We start from the raw sequence: 13,502 nt of genomic DNA on the forward strand, positions 1-13,502 counted from the left end.
TCTGAAGTTTTTGCAGATTTTCAAATAAAACTCAGAGATTCCTTGTATGACTTTCTCATATCTCTCTTTTGTGGTATTTCTGGATTCTTACCAAGGCAGTATGGTATATGCCTTCTCTCAAGATGTGTAGTATTTATGGTATAAAGCATAGTGACATTGCCTTCTCTCTCACCCTACTCTAATAAGGCTTTATTATCTGGAGCTCACAGGTGGGAGATAAAATATACATACTTACAAGACATGTATTGTATAGTCAAACCATGGATCCAAAGAAACAAATCAATAAGTCAAATCAAGATGTGCATATGTGGCGAATGAATGGTATATGGTGATGATAACAATGGTGAAAGTCTAATTCTACTTATGCTCTTTGAGAGGATACATACCTTCCTTGCTTTTTGAAATTTTGGAGGAGAATGAGATGCTCTTCTTTTTTTCTTTTGTCTCAGGTGGGTATCTTGTACCCCTAATTCTACTATCGGACACTTGTCCATTTTTACCTCTCGTCTCACTTTTTCTTTTCTTCGAGGTTCCGGGCACTTGCCCCTTTTTATTTCCTCGTATCCTTTCTCTTCTTTTTTTCCTTTTTTAGAGCACTCATCTCCTGAAATAATATAGTAAGTGGTAGTAACCAAGATAACTCGAGCATTTATTTCACAGGGAATAACAGGGATAGGAAAATATTTTTGGCTATTCTCTTCTGGATAGAAGTAGAATAATTTTAGGTGAATTTGGAGATGGAAGTGAGTGGATGTATGTGGATGCGTACTTCCAGAGTAGAAGTAGCATGTGTGAGTGAACGTGCAAGTGAATCTAGCATGCGTACTTTTTTTTCTTTCGAGGTTCCGGGCACTTGCCCCTTTTATTTCCTCGTATCTTTTCTTCTTCTTTTTTTGAGCACTCATCTCTTGAGATAATTTAGCAAGTTGTAGTAACAAGATAACTTGAGTATTTATTTCACAAGGGAAAACAATAGAAATATTTTTGGCTATTCTCTCCCGGATTAGGAGTAGAATATTTTTTCGGTGATTCTGGAGATGGAAATGGGTGGATATATGTGGATGGTACTTCCGGAGTAGAAGCAGCATATGTGAGTGAACGTGCAAGTGAATCTTGATTTAACCACATGACAAGTTCCTAAGGGTCTACACAGCTTGACCACACTCAATGCTCATAAGCAGTAAATCGTAAATGTGTAGCTCAAAGTCTAGCAAGCATGTATATATGGTTGTCGTAGGAATTTAAACTCTCATCATACAGGAACTCATCATGCAATATTTTAAAGATTTTAAAAGATAAAATTCTACAGAATTCTAGCATCTCTAGGAACAGATAAACATCAGCTCAAACTTCCCATATCATATCCGTTAACAACTTAGACTTCAGATCAAGTTTTCTTCCCACACAAGTTTAGGTTTAGAGAAAGCTTTAAATTATAACAGTTATGTCTAAACTTGAGAGTGAACTTCAAATTTTAAAAATTAGGCAGAGCAACTGTTCATCATATCCATGCTAGAGTTTTATTATTAAGATTCAGATTAGCATAGCCACTTTATTTATTTATTAAACACACTAAGCAAACGATATATATATAAGCATAAAATCTTTATTTGGTTTTCCATAATTATGTATATTTATATTTTAATATAGTATATGTATAAAGATAGAAATACTTAGCAGAATAAATGGGGGTGCTCTCCCCCAAGATGAATTTTGACGTAATTTCTTCTGATGTAGCTAGCAGGTGGCAGAGGTGTGTTTGAAAGTCGGCAGTATCTTGACAGCGATTAGAATGTCCTCCGTCTGCTAGTCTTCTTGATTCTTAAATTCTGTGGAACTCAAATAGACAACAAAGCTTTGTGGAACTGATTAAGTGTTAGCATAAATATCTAGCCTTCATCATGTTGAGTCTCCTCAATAAATATTACTCCCTATTTTTATATTTTCATTTTATAAAGCAGAAAAGAAATATTTATTTTATTTTTATGCCACCACAGTGAATGTACTTATGGGTTACGTGCCACTCATATACTCACATGGGGCTTACTATCATTTTTATTTTCTTTTTAGGATAGTATGAACATAATTAACTAAGGCCTTGTTTAGTTCACCCTGAAAACCAAAAAGTTTTCAAGATTCCACGTCACATCGAATCTTATAGCACATGCATGAAACATTAAATATAGACGAAAACAAAAACTAATTACATAGTTTAGCTGTAAATCACGAGACGAATCTTTTGATCTTAGTTAGTCCATGATTAGATAATATTTATCAAAAACAAACGAAAGTGCTACAGTACCGAAAACTTTTCACTTTTCGGAACTAAACAAGGCCTAAGCAAACTATTTTAAATAATTGAAAGAGAAAGGATAACTACCAAGTTTACCTCTTGGCAAGGCGTTCGGTGTTTTTGAGTCCTCCGAACGGGACTCTCCGTTTTCTCAATTGTCCTGGGATTCATTGGGTGGCGTAGTCGGTACTTCCGGCGGCGCCTCCTCTTCATGTATGGTTATCTTCTCTTTCCATACCTGACTCGGTGCTACGGTCTCCTCTGGATAATTCTGTTTAAATTGTGTGTCTTCTGACCTTACAACTTCTCCTTCATAGTCTGTCCATCCTTCCTTGATGATTTCCCTCCTCTGGTTGCGATTGCGTCGTGTTCTGACCTGCTTAGAGTCTTCAACAATATAGTTAGGGTCAGTAAAATAGTGGCGTACCTTCTCTGAGGGGAAGTGCATATGGACCTCTCTAGTTCCAATGTAGATGATTGCTTTAACGGTGCTGAGGAACGGTCTTCCAAGGATGATGGGTGGATCGTACTCATCTTCTCCCATGTCTATAACCTGAAAGTCTGTGTGGACAAAATGATCGTCTATTTTGACTGGGACATCAATTACTATTCCTTTAACCTCTCGAAATGTCTCATCTGCCATCTGGAGTTGAATGTATGTTGGTTTTAGGGGCATGGTTCCGAACAAGAGCCGATAGGTGACTGCGGCCATTATGTTGACGCCCCATCCGGTGTCGCAAGTCGTCTTGTAGAAGTTATATCCATTTATGGAGCAATAAATACTTGGCATTCCTGAGTCGTCCTTCTTGGTCAAAAATGGTGACTTAAGTTGATGATCTTGGCCTCCATGAACTGCAGTGACCATTTTAGCTGACTCGGTCCACACTTGCTTGTTCCTGTTCCTCCTGTTGGTCCTCTTCTTTGGTTCATGTCTGGATTGTTCTGGGATTTGTGTAGTCTTGTTCTTGAAGGAAAATATCTCCTTTCTCCCTTTGATGTAGAAACTGATCTTAGCAGCACTAGCGTAGATGACAGCTCCCGAGGTGTTCAAGAATGGCCTCCCTAAGATGATGGGTGCTCTCTCATCATTACCGGTCTCTATCACCACGAAGTCTGCTAGGGCATACAAGGTACCAACTCGGACACAAAGGTTCTTCAATATTCCCTTTAGAAAACTTAATGCCTGATCTGCAAACTGCAAACACATGGTTGTCTCTAATAAAGGATATGTAAAGAATTTTTCATAGAGTACCCTGGGTATAATGTTGACGCTGGAGCCAAAGTCGTAGAGTGCTTCTGGGACGTCCACCATGCCGATGGAGATCGGGATGACGGGGCGTCCTGGATCGCCTCTCTTGACCGGCAGAAGGTTAGTAGTAACTTCAGTGATGGGGTTACTCCAATTACCTACATCAAACATGTCTACAAGATTTGCAGATTCTAATCCTTCCGGTTGTGATGGTATGCCGGGGTTAGTAGTAGGAACAGCAACAGCTATTTGATTTAACTGAGATTCAATCATTTTATTAAAGCTAATTTGATTCTTGATGGCAGTAGAGAAATTATCCATTCTATTATTTATATTTTCTAGCATTTTATCATTAGATGCCAATTTCTTAGATAGATTATCCATTAGCTTTCCTTGATTAGACGCTAACTCTCTCAGAGGTGGAAAATTATTATTATTGTTGTAAGAATTGTTACCTTGATAATTACCTGAGTAGTTAGGCCTCTCTTGATTCCAACCTTGATTTTGTTGAGGGTGGTTGTAGTTGTTGTTGTTATTGTTGATGTAGTTCACATCCTCAAGCATCTCAGGGCAGTGATTGCCTGAGTGTCCAGTGTCTCCACACTCCTCACAAGTCATGTGAGAGTCGTAGATGTGCATAACTTCTTTCTTATCTCCAGCTCTATCTTCGAGCTTCTTCATGAGCAGGTCTAGCTTTGCAGACAGCATGTCTACCTCCTTGAGCTGATGCATACCTCCACCTCTCTTGCGTGTCTGGGTCCCCTCTTCATTCCAGCTTTGGTTGGACGCCATCTTCTCCACAAGAGCTGTGGCTTGTGATATGGTGAGTGATAAGTATACTCCTCCGGCTGTAGCATCCATGGTTTCTCGGGCACTGTTGCCGAGCCCATGATAAAATGTCTGCATCAGTAGCCAACTCTCCATTCCATGATGGGGACATTCTAGGATGTAGTCTTGGAAGCGCTCCCATGCTTCTGGAACAGATTCATCATTTTGTTGCTAAAAACTTGTAATCTTCCCACGGAGAGCATTGGTCTTGACCATGGGAAAGAACTTAGCCAGGAAGTTTGTTGAGCAGAGTGCCCACGTAGTATTCTTCTCCTTTGTAGCGTAGAACCACTGCTTCGCTCTCCCTAACAGTGAGAATGGGAAGAGGTGAAGTAGTATAGCATCTCTGGAAACTCCTGACATGGTAAATGTGCTACAAATCTCCAGAAAGTGTTGGAGATGACCACTAGCATCTTCATGTGCCTTCCCACAGAACTAGTTGGATTGCACCATGTTGATAAGTCCAGGCTTGAGCTCAAAGTTGCCATCGATCTCTGCAGCAGGTCCAGTGCGGATGTTGTCCGTAGTGGGAGCTGAGAACTCGCGGATTGATTTGTTAGCCATGGCTTCGAACTCTGAAGACAAGTTCTGGTGATCTTCTTGATTGGATGAACCTTCTTGCTGAAGTGTTGATGATCTCTTCTTGAGCTTGGCTCTTGTTTTTCTGAATAATGCTTCGGGATTATCAACAAAATTTCCTGGAAGATGTCTTCTATTCATACATTCCCCTGCATAAGATAAAATAGAAAAATATCGGCGTAAAACTGTATAAGAGAATTGATAAGCTCAATCATATTAGTGATGTGAATGATAACTCAAAATCCTATATCCATTCCTGATTAGTAATCAACCTTCTCTGGCAACGGCGCCAAAAATGCTTGTTGGGTATTCTTAACATCACTACCAAAAGTAGACTTAGTTTTCTAATTCTGATAACGGTGCCAAAAATGCGAAACCTATCTCTCATACCACTTAAGCCAAGTTGTCATCCCTAGCATGACATGAGAGACGCGGTATTGAAATATGCAATTGCTCTTCTAAATAAATAATGAATGGGATCTGCAAGCGCACAGATTAATACCGATGTAGCATTTTAACTGGGAAGTATTCTAGGTATCGTTATTTATATTTATACCACTGGGAAGGGATTAACAATCATCAATGTTGATTATAGAATGGAATATGAGATTCAGTATCTATCATTGCATGTATAATTGAGAACATTTATCTAACTCTTTCATACAGGGGTAAGTGTCACATAAAAGATATATGAAGTAATGAATAGTGACAAAGATAATTAATCTGATCAGCATAACTTAGCCACATATAAATATGATAAGCACCTCAATTAGATATTCTAGAAAGTCATTAGCATGGTATTAGAACGAACTACAAGAATATTTCCTAAGTTATTATCAACTATATAGTCTAGCATTATTATAGTTAGTGCAAGTATACTTAGCAATCATTGTGAGACAAGACTACGCCCATGCATAGTGATATTAGCAAGGTAAATGAGAAACATAGCAATCACTCCCCTGTAATAATATTGCTCTGCCAGCCCAATACACGAGAGGGGGACTATATAAGAACCAATGAACCTGTCACTATCACGAACTACCCCACGATCTGGCATATTGGGTACAATCGCAGATAAATACGGTATAAGCACCACGCCTACACAATATCTATCATTTACCCATGGATCCGATGGATAAACGCTATACGATCCTAAACATGTATATAAATCCAATCTAACTAAGCCAAGTATATAACCATGATAAACTAAGAACAATATAATCTTGAATATAAACAAGTAGAGCAAAGTCATAAGCAATATATTGAAGTAGAACAAAGTCATATTCATAATATTGAAGAACAAAGATGATTAGAAGAACAATTAGAGAATTACCAAGAATCCTCTTGACAGATCCGGAAACCAATCGAAGATTGACTCCTTCTAGTTCTAATCCAATGTAGCTATGCTAATCTAGATGTCCAATTTATGTGGTGGCTCTAATCTTGACCAGAGGCTTCTTCTCCCTTGAGCAATAATGAATTAGGGTTGAGAGGCTCTCTCCTCCAGGGGCTAGGGGGTCTGGTTTTATAGTCCCTTCAAGAGAATATGGGTCGTTAGATCAAACCGACATAGATTGAACGGTTATCCTTGATACTTTAGGTCGGTGGAGATCTTTCCCGAAAGAGAGTCCTGTTTGGACTCCAGGAGGGGGCGGGCGCCCAGGTCAACTGGGTGGGCGCCCAGTGCCCGGCCTCGTTCAGCCTCCGCTTCCTTCCCGTGGCTTCTGGAGTCTTCTAGATGTAAGATAATTGTACGGCACGTTGATATCTCTATGTAAGCCCGACGTGTGGGCCTTTCTTCCGTATTTCCTGATAACCCCCTGCAGAAATAGACAAACACCAAAACTCGTGGAATTATATTAGATAAAACCTTAAGTCTGGATGTTGATTTCATTTGGATCCCTTTCTTTGTTTATTTAATAATTAAATTTGATACTTAAGGACCGTCAACAATCTAGTCGACTGAGTGGGAGAACTACCTGCAGGATCAGATTGAGGCTGGTCTTGTGGAGATTCACCCCCTCAACAACTTGCTACACCCTATTCCTCACCCTGTACTAGTTTACCCAGAGGTGGAACCTTAGGTGATCATGGCTGATGATGATGGTATGGAGGTAGATGGACCGGCTGTGGCTCCACCACCCTTGCACGAGGACATGGAGGACGAGGAGCTTGAGCCGGTTAGCGACAAGGATGGAGAGGCGATCTTCGACGCTGACTCAGACGACGAGCCTGGAGTGTAGTGGGTAGTTGGTCCTGAACCTTGATCTAAGACTTGTGTCTGTGCTCTGGTGATGTAATAACTTTATGGATCGGATGTTGTAATGACCCTACCATGTTCGAACGACTGCAATGATATTTCCCTATGTTGTGAATTTTATGGATATCTATGTCATGTGTTGGAATTGGTGATGTTGTTTTGTGGAATTGAATTATTGTGCCTTTTTCTATAAAGTTATTCCCTCGAATACTTTCAGGCATGATTATAAGTTCTTCTGCGGCAAATCTTGTCATCATCAATACTCACTGATTGTGTCTTTACAGATGTCTCGCGGCACTCGAGGTGTGGAAAATTGTGCGAACATGAATCCACCCCCTCCTCCTCCACACCGAATCCAGTGAGCTGCTGCAAATGATGGTGGAAAGTCAGAGGCTACTCACTGAGATTGTTAATCAGATGGCAAACCAGGGTGGTCAGATTGTACAACAGGGGCCAGCACCTAACCAGTACAGTAGTTTCAAGGATTTTATGGATACCAAGCCCCCATCTTTCAGAGAGGCTGAAGAGCCACTTCAGGCAGAAGAATGGCTAAACACGGTGGAGCAGAAGTTCTGCTTACTTCGAGTGACTGAAAGTCTGAAGGCGGAGAATGCAGCTCATCAACTACAGGGTCCAGCTGGTATCTGGTGGAATCAGCATAGGGAGGCTCTTCCAAAAAACACTGTGGTTGACTGGAATCTCTTTCGTGAAGCTTTCAAGGGACATTTCATACCTCCTGGGGTCATGGAAATGAAGCATACTGAGTTCATGCAGTTAACCCAGGGCAACAAAACTCTGAATAAGTATTTGCATGCTTTCAATCATCTGTCAAGGTATCCTCCTGAGTATGTGAGCACTGAAACAAAAAAGATTGCTAGCTTCAAGAGGGGTCTTGGTCCCAAGCTGTTGAAGACTATGGGCCGCACTAAGTGTGCCACCTTCAATGAGTTTGTCAGTGATGCTCTTACCCAAGAGAACTACAACACTATGTTCACTGCGACCAAGACTCGCAAGTGAGCTTTTGAGGCCGGGTTAGGGGCATCACAGTCTAAGGCTCTAGTGGCAGCTAGGCCCCTGTATCATGCTCCAAACCCTAATATGTGATACCGTCCTCCAGCAAAGAAGAATCAGGCGAAGACGGGGTTCCGCAAGGGGTACTACATTGCTCTTCCTAGGGGGAACACTGGGCCCAGCTGTGCCAAGACTCCACCTGCCAACCGTCCGTGCTGGAACTGTAATCAGACAGGGCATTGGCAAAGCAATTGTCCTTACCCACCAAAGAAGAGCAACCACGGGAACATTCTTCAGGGGCGTGTTCACTACACAACAGTGGAAGCTATCCCTACTGGTGAGGTAGTTACGGCTGGTAAGTTCCTAGTTAATCAAGGTGATGCACTTGTGCTTTTTGATTCAGGAGTATCGCATTCCTTTGTGAGTTCAGATTTTGTATCTAAGCATAATCTCAGGGCTGTTACACTTGATAAGGCAATTATTGCATTGGTGCCGCTAGGAATAATATTTCTACAAATCAAGTGGTTTTGGGGGCAACTCTAGAAATAGGAGACCATCAGTTCCTTGTTGATCTGGTTGTTTTGCCTGGTGTGGGTATAGATGTAATTCTGGGAATGAAATGGATGAGTGGTAACGGGGTTCTTATTGACACCACTACTCGCGTGGTGATGTTGAGAGACCCTGGTACTAATGAGGCGTTCTTAGTGCAACTTCCTCAGGATATTCATATCTATAGCATGATGAATGCCGATACATCTAGGGCCATCGAGGACATTCCGGTGGTGTGTGAGTTTCCGGATGTATTCCCTGATGATTTGCCCGGGCTTCCTCCAGACCGGGATGTGGAGTTCAAAATTGAATTACTTGCAGGTACTGCTCCTATCTCTAGAAGACCATATAGAATACCACCAAATGAGCTAGCTGAGCTTAGGACCCAGTTGAATGAATTGTTGAAGAAGGGTCTTATTCATCCTAGTTCTTCTCCTTGGGGTTGTCCGGTTATCTTTGAGAAGAAGAAAGAGCAGTCCTTGCGCATGTGTGTGGACTATCGTCCCCTAAATGCGGTGACCATCAAGAATAAGTATCCTCTTCCTCGCATTGATATTTTGTTTGATCAGTTGTCCAAAGCTAAGGTATTCTCCAAGATTGATTTACGGTCTGGGTACCATCGGATCAAGATCCGTCTTGAAGATGTACCTAAAACCGCTTTCTCAACGAGGTATGGGTTGTATGAGTATCTCGTCATGTCCTTCAGTCTTACGAATGCACCGGCCCACTTCATGTATCTCATGAATTCGGTCTTCATGCCTGAATTGAACAAGTTTGTGGTGGTCTTCAATGATGATATCTTGGATATTCTCGTAATGAAGAAGAACATGCAGAGCATCTGCGTGTAGTGTTAACTCGTTTACGTGAGCATCAGCTGTATGCCAATTTTAGCAAATGCGAGTTTTGGCTAAAGAAAGTACCTTTCTTGGGCCATGTCTTATCTGAAGAAGGCATATCGGTGGATCCGGCCAAGGTGCAAGAAGTGCTGGATTGGAAGGTTCCAACTTCGGTGCACAAGGTTTGGAGTTTACTCGGTTTGGCTGGGTATTATCGTCGTTTTATTCCAGAGTTCTCAAAAATATCCAAGCCTATGACTCGCCTACTTCAGAAAGATGAGAAGTTTGTGTGGATGCTGAGTGTGAAGAGGCATTCCACAAGTTGACGACATTGCTGACATCAGCTCCTGTCCTAGCTCAACCCAATATTGAGAAGCCCTTCGATGTCTTTTGTGATGCATCTGGTATTGGTCTGGTCTATGTGTTATCGCTTATGCCTCGCGCCAATTTAGAAAACATGAGGTCAATTACCCTACTCATGATTTAGAATTGGCTGCAGTTGTTCATGCTTTGAAGATCTGGAGGCACTATTTGCTAGGTAATGTGTGCAATATCTACACTGACCATAAGAGTCTCAAGTACATCTTCACCCAACCTGAATTGAACATGCGCCAGTGAAGGTGGCTTGAGTTGATTAAACATTATAATCTTCAAGTGCACTATCATCCAGGCAAGGCAAATGTGGTTACGGATGCCTTGAGTCGGAAGTCGCACAGCCATTCAGTTCAAATTGAAGATTCGTCGTTGTCACGTCTTATGCACCTGCTAGTGCTTCACCAGATTTCTCTGGAAAGTTCTCTTCGCAATCGAGTAATCGAATTGCAGCAAACTGATGTAGGTATCCACCATATAAAGCGGAAGATGAAAGAAGAAGAAACCAAGCATTTCCGGGTCGATGAGAACGGAATTCTATGGTTCAAAGATCGGCTTGTTGTACCAAAGAACCGTGAGCTCCGAAATCAGATCTTATCTGAAGCTCATTCGTCCAAGGTGTCTATCCATCCTGGTAGTAGTAAGATGTATCAGGATCTGAAACCTCTATTTTGGTGGACAAAGATGAAAAAGGAGATTGTTGCTTTTGTTGCTCGTTGTGATAACTGTTGTCGTGTGAAGGCAGTTCACATGAAAGCAGGTTTACTTCAACCCTTGCCAATCCCTGGATGGAAATGGGAAGAAGTATGGACTTCATCTCGGGACTCCCAACTTCTGTTAAGGGTTATGACTCTATCTGTGTGATTGTGGATCGCTTGACCAAGGTTGCTCGCATTATTCCAGTTCGAACTGATTATCGTCCACATCAGTATGTAGAATTGTACTTCGAGCACATTGTCCGTCAGTATGGTGTGCCTCGAACTATCATATGTGTACTTATATAAATTAGAGTTTCAAAATAACTTTACTGATTTATATTCGATATCTATAGGGCATGGCGGTTTTATAAGAAACAAAAGGAACCGGTCGACGCCGCACGCTAAGATCCTAGGGTGCCATTGATGATACAACACCACTATCCGGTAAGTTGTCCGAACACATTTCATCATATAAACAATACATAAAGCATGGCAAGTTTAGAATAATCCGTTGCTCATTATATAGTGCCACAAGCAACCACCTGGATTGGTCTATTGTGGGTACTATGTCTGTGAGTTTATAAGGCAGCGGACACGTTACGTCATGGACAAAAATATGGTAAATAATATCTATGTATGAAGTTTTCTCATTAAAGTTGCAAAATTATATATTGAACATGTGTCAATCATGTTTTTAAACTTTGTTTCCAGCCGAAAAATCAAGGAAAGGACGCGCCCTTTACACCAAAGACTCTGGAAGATATAGTAGTAGACTTGTGCGGTTTTATTATGAGAGAAATAATTCGAAGTGACGGTGCATATTTTGATCATGAGGGCGATTTAGCAAGTGATAAATTTATAGTGCTGACAGACATAGCAGGTCTAAATCTGAAGCGAAATGACATGTAAACACTGTATGGTTGTGTGGATAACATGCATTGACGTGTATATATGTAATTTTATGGTTGATGTTTGATTTCATGTTTACAAATCTATAATATATATATATGTGGTGTATGTATGATGTGTATATAAATATAAATATAAATATAAATATAAATATAAATATAAATATAAATATAAATATAAATATAAATATAAATATAAATATAAATATAAATATAAATATAAATATAAATATAAATATAAATATAAATATATATTTATATATATGATGTTTAGCACTGTGTTTGGTGGGAAAAAATAAAATTTGAAATATATATATAAAAAATTATTTACACAGGCGGTGTAGTGTGAGCCGTGTGTGTAAAAATACATTTACACTGGCGGCTCACCTTGTCAGCCGCTTGTGTAAAAATACATTTACACAGGCGGCTGACTAGGTGAGCCGCCTGTGAAAACCCAATTTTCACAGGCGGCTCACACTACCCCGCTATACTGTGGTCCATTTTGTACTGACTCCTGGTACAGGCGGTGGGCTTGGCCGCCTGTGGAGATGTTTTTAGCACCGTCTGTAAAAATATTTTCTGTAGCAGTGGTGGTCGGTCTTTTTTTTTTCTGCCGACGCCGTCTCGGACGCCACTAACGGATGAGATTGGATGGGGCTAGATCTCGGTCTTTGCTTAGACGGGCTGAGCCCAGTCGCAATCCAGATGCAAAATAATAAAATAATTAATTTCTTTAATTAGGTGCTTTGAGATTGGTGCAAAATTTTAAGAAAGGAAGTACCGGAGCAGTTGCCATTAATTAATTCTAACAGTACCGATCTACAACCAAGATTGGGCTTAGTTTGGTATGAAACTCAAAAGTGATTTGATGGCTGCACCTAATTTTGCCATCCATATATACCTGCATGCATTTGTCTACCAGCTAAAGGTGCCCACTTAACTATTGTTCATAATATAGGTGATCTTTTTTACAACAGACGGAGTGTTATTTTATAGATAAATTGTCCAAAGAAATATATTGCATTTGTGCGTCATCCTGCACTGGTATATATATATGGGTCGGTGGCACTCATCAGGAAAGCATGCACCAGTTAAAGTCACCACGTGTACATCATTTATATATATCGTGGATAAAAAGCTGGGTTCATTATATCAATCCGCTATAGCTTATATATAAATATAAATATATATGATATGTTGTAGCAGTATCAGCGTTGGAAATAATCATGATTTGTGGAGTTGTTGGTCCTGGTCGTCTTTTGGCGGAAGCACGGGCAGCATGCCTTTCTCCTGGAGGCTCTTCACTGTCTCGTAGAGGCACTGCAGCACCGGCACAAAGTCCATCCCAAGATCCTTGAGCCGCTGGTTCGTGAACTTGTATCCTGTCACCGGAGGGTTCACGTCGTCCTTGCACCTGCGTGCGCGCGCGTGTGCTACAGCGTTAGGAATTTTATATATATATATATATATATATATATATATATATATATATATATATATATATATATATATAAAATCGAACGACGTATATATGCTACGCACTTTGTGGGTATGGGGTACTCTGGGAAGAGCTTAGCGAGGATGCGGCAGAGCTCGCCGCGGTGGAGGGTGCTCTCGGCGCAGATGTAGCGCCCATGCGCGTAGGGTGCCTCGTACACCCGGACGTGCGCCTCCGCGACGTCCTGGACGTGCACGTACGCCTGCGCGGCGTTCACGTACGTCTTGGCCGACCCCGTCAGGTACTTCATCACGTGGTCCGTGCTGGCGTTCACTGTTGGCTGCAGCAACGGACCCAGCACCAGCACCGGGTTCACCACGATCAGGTCCAGGCCTCGCTTCCGCGCCACCTCCCATGCGCCCTGCTCCGCCACTGTCTTGGCGTAGCAATACCAGTTCTGCATGCATGCACGATATATATA

General features: G+C 41.3%; 1 protein-coding gene across 1 annotated transcript in view; it reads right to left on the bottom strand.

Moving 5' to 3' along the window:
* The window catches only part of LOC8063428 (cinnamoyl-CoA reductase 2), a 6,072-nt gene continuing 5,138 nt past the window's right edge, over window positions 12,569-13,502 (bottom strand). The window contains exons 4-5 of the mRNA XM_002462013.2: window positions 13,126-13,478; window positions 12,569-12,997 (exon numbers count right to left, since the gene is read on the bottom strand). Of these exons, the coding sequence (XP_002462058.1) occupies window positions 12,808-12,997; window positions 13,126-13,478 (543 nt within the window). The 3' untranslated portion in view covers window positions 12,569-12,807. The remainder of the gene's footprint in view (window positions 12,998-13,125; window positions 13,479-13,502) is intronic.

Source organism: Sorghum bicolor, chromosome 2 (genome assembly GCF_000003195.3).
Source record: "Sorghum bicolor cultivar BTx623 chromosome 2, Sorghum_bicolor_NCBIv3, whole genome shotgun sequence".
Taxonomy (NCBI): Eukaryota; Viridiplantae; Streptophyta; class Magnoliopsida; order Poales; family Poaceae; genus Sorghum; species Sorghum bicolor.